At 37.6% G+C, this 6,343-nt stretch overlaps 1 gene segment (V, D, J or C); it reads right to left on the reverse strand.

Moving 5' to 3' along the window:
- Window positions 1-1,510: 1,510 nt before the first annotated feature.
- On the reverse strand, window positions 1,511-2,618 carry LOC120435961. The segment is given in 2 exon segments: window positions 1,511-2,459; window positions 2,567-2,618. Coding segments are annotated over 2 exon segments (375 nt in total).
- Window positions 2,619-6,343: the final 3,725 nt, after the last annotated feature.

Here is a 6,343-nt window from a genome sequence, read left to right on the forward strand (position 1 = left end):
CCATGCTTGAATCTGCTTTTGGATCCTCTCGCAGCAGCCTCCAGGCTCCTGTGCATTTGCGTTTTCTTGATCAGGCGGTGAATCAGTTTATCAGATTACTGGTTGGAAATACACTTTATAATTTTTATTTTTATTTTCTTGTGTGTTAAGATACATCCTCACATGGTTATTTTTTTTTTATTGAGCATTTCTGCAATGTTGAATTTCTCATTTTGAAAGACATATCCTTTTTTGTTGTTGTTGTTTTGTTTTTTTTGCCTGTCCCATTTGGTTCTTTAGCCGTCAGAATTGATGTCTGAAGGCCAAGAAAGATGCCCAATGGATTTACTTTACCAAGTGGATCATCATTGCCCTGCCATATCGGTCCATTTGATTGACCTTTGTTATTGTTATTTATTTTATTTTATTATCAGTTGTTACAGACCGGACAGACATGACTGGGGGATAGGAAAGGGAGAAAGTAAGATGAAAGAAAAGAAAAACGGAAGACAAGAGGGACAGTAAGAAAGGGCACAAAAAGAAAAGTCTCCCAGATCACCTGTTGAGAGGAGAAGAAAAAGAAAGAAAAGAGAAAACAAGCAAAAAAAGAGAGCAACATAATAAACACAACACCATCGCATTAGTCTAGCTAAGTGTAAATAACAGTAAATACTAAATATTGAATGTCGTTGTACAGCACGCAGGACCAACAGCGCACAATTTACTTTGAGGTAGCAGCCAAGAAAAGTGTAGTTTGTGTCTGTGAACAGTGAACACCAGTATGTACACCTGTGTGCACACCTGTGTGGATCAGCACGCTTGTATTCAAAAGTTTCTCCATGTAACGATCTGCTAGGGAGTGTGGGGAGTCATAGCCCCGTCCCCCAGGGCATGAAGCAGGCATGGAAGAGATCCAGGCCCCAGACATCCAGAGGCTTGGATACAAATACAACAGCTGAGAGAGGCTCCAGCATCCTCTTCACTCTTCACTTCACCCACATGCTCCTGGTCCTAAATAATTCTAATATTTAAAGGGAACAGAGCAGAACTTAACTAAACTTCATGCAAGAGGGAAAATGTCAGGATAAGACACGCTACTTGACTCATGAAGTCAACCTTTTCATGAACTGAAAATTGAGAAAACTGATAATTAAAATTCAAAGGCATTTTGAAGCAGCTCAAACTGTAAACATTAACGTGATTCAGAGCACTGATAGAAATCTTTTTATCACAATTGTGTCATAATAATCCATCAATATTTCAAAGTGTATGCTCTCCTGCTCCCTTTAGGTCACTGCAATCCACTTTTTCAACAAACTCATTAGTTCCTGGGTGTTTTCAAATTAAAAGCCTTCCAGCATCTCACTGGTTAGAACAACTTAATTTCTACAGAAGGTTTTCATTGTGAAACAGTTGTAGGAACTAAAAAACAGTTCAGTCCAGTTCAATTTTATTTATGTAACATCAACTCACAACAGTCACTATTGTAAGGTTTAAAAAAATTTACAAGAATACAGAACAACGCCAAAAATCAGAGAGCCCCCTATGACCAAGTATTCTTCAGGATGATTATTCATGATGATACTAAAAACATGAGAAGTCCAAATCATTTAAAATTCAAAATGTTTCCTGCATTTCCAACAATGTCAGTTGTAAACGTAATTCTGTGAATGTGTTCATCCTTATCAATCATAACTATTTAAACACAGTAAAGTCCACAATTTTAAATCACTACATTATTTTTCACAAGCAATGGTGTTTGCAGAGTTCACACTAAATATTTGAGCATATTAATTTCAATGAAGAATGAAAGCATGAAAGAATGAAAATGTGCTCATTCTTGTCACATTTTTTATGACTTGTTACTTCAATTCCTGAATATGATACTGCAGATAGTAAAGGGATGGATGGATATTTTGATGCTAATTTATTTTTAAAGCAGAAATATTTCAGCTCTATAAAATTTCAATTGAATTCAATTTTATTTATATAGCGACAAATCACAACAAAAGTCGCCTCAAGGCGCTTTATATTGAAAAAAATATGTGTGTGTGTGTCCTCAGTGAACTGTATCAGTCTCCGCAGTATCTTCCAGCTGCAGCAGTCAGTTCAGTTTCTGTTCAGTCTGACTGAGGGAGGTTTTTGTACGACTGTTTTTCACTGTGTGAACACCCACTGACTGTTAACATTGAATTCACCCAGACAGTAATAAACTGCTGCATCTTCAGCCTGGACTCCACTGATGGTCAGAGTGAAGTCAGAGTTTGATCCACTGCCTGTAAAACGAGCTGGAATCCCTGATACTCGAGTGACACCATTATATATGAGCATTATAGGAGTTTGTCCATCTTTCTGTTGGTACCAGGACAGATCATCACCTTCATCTACCCTATGGCTGGTAGTACATCTGATGGTGACAGATCCTCCCACAGCAGAGCTCACTGCTCCAGGCTGAGTCACTGTGATCTGTCCTCTGGACTCTGAGGATACAGAGACAAAAACATAAAGCAGCTTCATGGTTTTGTGGGCTTCATTTCAGAGGGACAGATGTTGATAGAGGAGAGGAGTTTGATTCTCTGGACTTTACCTGTGAAGCAGCAGCAGAGGAGAGTCCAGATGAGGACGCAGATCAAAGTCATGTTTTTGATGAGGAGGATTTCTGTGGCTTCTGTTGTGATGAAGGACAGCTGTCAGTCATCCAGTGTTCAACTCTCAGGACTATAAACTCTCCCAGAGCACTGGAGCATGGTGCTGCTGATGCAAAGTGCCTCTCTATGGAAATCATCTGACTGACTCCAACAAGTAGTTGGATCAAATAGTCGATGCTGTTTATCAATTAATCAGTCAGTTTGGCAAAATATTCAGTGTAAATGATTTCAAAAAGACTGATTATTTGGAAATGATTTTTCCTTTTTCTTCTTTGAATAGTTAAGTTGTCTTTATCTTGATCAGGTCGTGAATCAGTTAAAAAAATAATTGGTTTGAAATCTTATTTATATTTTATATAGAAATATTTTTGAGTGTATGAACATTCTTTCTTTCTTGTGCTTTAGGATACATCCCCACATTGATGGGTGTGTGGGATTTTTAAATTTGGGTATTTTCTGCAATCTTTTTGAAAAAAATGTCCATTGACTGAGAAAGGCAAGAAAATGTTTCAAGATCAAACCAGAGCAGTACTTTGTCATATAACCCCAAGTGTTGCCAAATGCCAAAAAACATGCAAACAATGCAGTCTAAAGATAAAGGCACAGACATTTGTCCTTGTAAGACAAAATCTGATTTCCTCTTGTTCACTTTAAAAAAAAGAAAAAGAAAAAGGAAACAAAATGTTGTACATGTCTACTCACAAACACATGAACAGAGTTTCAGAGAATCTTCACCCTGAAAGAAGTTTTAGAAACTTACCTGTCAGCAAATCAAAGAACCGCTTACATGTAAGCAACAGGACAGAATAGAAAACTTTTGCCCCCCAAAAAAGAACCTGCACATTTAAACATGGCCTCAAAAATGAAAGACATTTAAAAAAAATCAGAGGAAAGGTACAATTTGCAAAACTTATTTTAGATTTTTCTAAAACTCAGTACAAAAAAAACTTGCAGTGATTCACGTTGATGCATGATGCTGACCACAACTACATGAATGTAATATTACTGTGTGATTTATTACTATTACTGAAGGCTACTCGCCATACCAATACCAACTAGATTTTTAAATCTTAATATAAAATGAGTAACAGTAGGTGAACATTAGGTAAGGCTGCACTTTTTGCAGTGATCTGCAGACGCGCATATATAAAATAGGTCCGCGGCTCTGAACCGTAGTAAAGCGACCTCTGGCTAATACGTCGGGTTCGTGTCGGGCTCGTAGCCGAAAACTAGCTTTACTTTGTTGTCTGGGTCAACTTTGCTAGCGAGAGACAGAGAGGCGTTGAAAGGCTGCTCCAACGGAACTTATTGTTTCAGAGGAAAACAGGAACACAGTGTACAGTCGAGTCTTAATAGCTTACTTACAGCTGGGCTCGTCAGGCACTCTTTTTGGCTGCAGTGGTTATTATTATATTTACATGCTTCCAGCTCCCGTTTCTACTCGGTGACAACTCCTACTTTTTGACTCTCCTTTTTTTTTCCCTCCCTCGCGCTCACAGACACATAACAGGTATGGCAGTCCATTCTCCCTCCAGCACGGACTACACTGCCCATGAGGCTACATTCTTTAGGGCTATGCCTGTAACACTCTGCCTATTGCCTTCATATTAAATCACTTTTTGAATAATGGGTTAGGGTTAGGGTCGCAAGTAGTGGTGACATGGGCCGCAAGATTGAGACACAGACATTAGAGCCTCTTGATGCGTTTTTTTGGGGGGGTTTCAACCAGCGTGGAATTACCAAAAATAGAGAGGACATAGCCTAACATGTGAAACAGAAAAAGACCGACGTGTAATCCATTTATTTCAACAAAGTAACTGTATTCTGAATACCACCTTTTTAAACAGTAACTGTAACAGAATACAATTACTCATATTTTGTATTTTAAATACATAACGCCGGTACATGAATTCCGTTACTCCCAAACACTGAGTGTGCAATAACTGCTCAGCAGTATTATCATTTTAACTGGTTCTGTGCATGAGCTGAAGACACTGCATGTTTGTGAGCACACATAAAACTTTTTTTGATGCGTTTGTGAGGTTTTACCTGATGAGTGTAACATTTTGTGAATGTAGGCTGAAAATTAAATTTATTGTTTAGAGTTTTGAGAAAGAAGGTGGAAGCATAGAAGAGATGTATCTTAAAAACTGTCAAATGTAAATTCTCAAATTAGATTTTTTGAATATTGTTTTATTATGTTTAATTTATTTATTATTTTTAAAGCCTATGTATACGATGTCTGTGTGGTGAGAAGGTGGAATTTCTTGTAGAATCCGGAGTCACTCTGTGTTACGCTCTCACGCTCCCTGAAATTCCAGCCAACATTAGAAGGTACACCCACTCTGTCTCTACAACAGGGCATGTTCGAATGGAGAATTTCACAGTTCCCCTGTCCTGTATTGACTTTTCTATGTTTTAACTTTTGGCGGGGTCAGACTCATGTCTAGTAAATTTACTTAATGTGTAAATTAAACATAAAGTTGATCTCCTGCCATGACAACATTACAATCACACAGTCAGAATGTGACTATGCAATAGTGAAATACAGCCCTGTGACCCCTGCCTTCGTTTATGAATGGTGGCTGGGGGCAAGGCCGCTCACTGAAAGTTTTTTTTTTTACAAACAGCATGTGATTGCATGCCTCCAGATGCCTGTGTTGGCTGCTGACGGTCTGCACTGCATTTCTCACAGTGGAGAAATGCAGAGTTGAAAATGATAAACTATCAGTGAAATGTTTACGTTGGAGCTTTACATTTGCTGCGCTTGCGATTTCACTCACTAAAGAACAAAAAGGTTTTTATAATGGATGCATCCACCCCACACATTTCCCTTGCAAGGTCCACTGACTGCAGGTGGGAAGAACTGGGCAGATTTGTGCACATTTGTAACAGAGCTTCCGATTGGCAAGTCAGGGAGGACCCAAAAGTATTGTTCTCCCTAAAAATTGAATGCCTTTAAAACAGTTATGCTGTCTATTGTTATAATGTTCACTGTGTTCGCTCAGTTGAACTGTTGGATCCCAATGTTGATGATTATTTAGTGCAGGTCACACCCTGTGCAGACCTGTGGGCCAATATGATGTGGGACTGATTAAAGATTGCAAACCAGCATTATAATCTTGTCCTGTCAACTTAGCGGGTTAAAACTTGATATGTTGTAAATTGTTATTAGATCAGGGAAAGATCATTTGATTATAACCAGTGTTGGTCAAGTTACTTGAAAAAAGTAATCAGTAACTAATTACTGATTACTTCCCCAAAAAAGTAATCCCGTTACTTTACTGATTACTTATTTTCAAAAGTAATTAATTACTTAGTTACTTAGTTACTTAGTTACTTTTAAAAAACACAATTTACAACCTGAATAGGTGATAAAGCAATAGATTTTTCAGCCCAATTCTACTTTTTCTGCATAATCCATCATACAAAATGTAATCAAATGGAAAAGTCTCTTCTTAAAACTTGTTTTATTAGTTTTAATCTTTTAACTTTATGCATCAAGCAAAAATTAAATTATATGCAACATTCTCTGACTGGAAGAAATTTGTTTAACATTTAAACCTATTTTCTGCACATTCCAGCACATAAAATAAAATATTTTTTTGTGTTTACACTCACTCTTTCAAATAGATGCAAGTAAAACACAGCAGAAAATAAATAAAGTCAAAGGCTAGTTGCTCTATTTTCACCTGTAAAGCAGGACTGGGGTAGGC

Source organism: Oreochromis aureus, linkage group 22 (assembly GCF_013358895.1).
Source record: "Oreochromis aureus strain Israel breed Guangdong linkage group 22, ZZ_aureus, whole genome shotgun sequence".
Classification (NCBI taxonomy): Eukaryota; Metazoa; Chordata; class Actinopteri; order Cichliformes; family Cichlidae; genus Oreochromis; species Oreochromis aureus.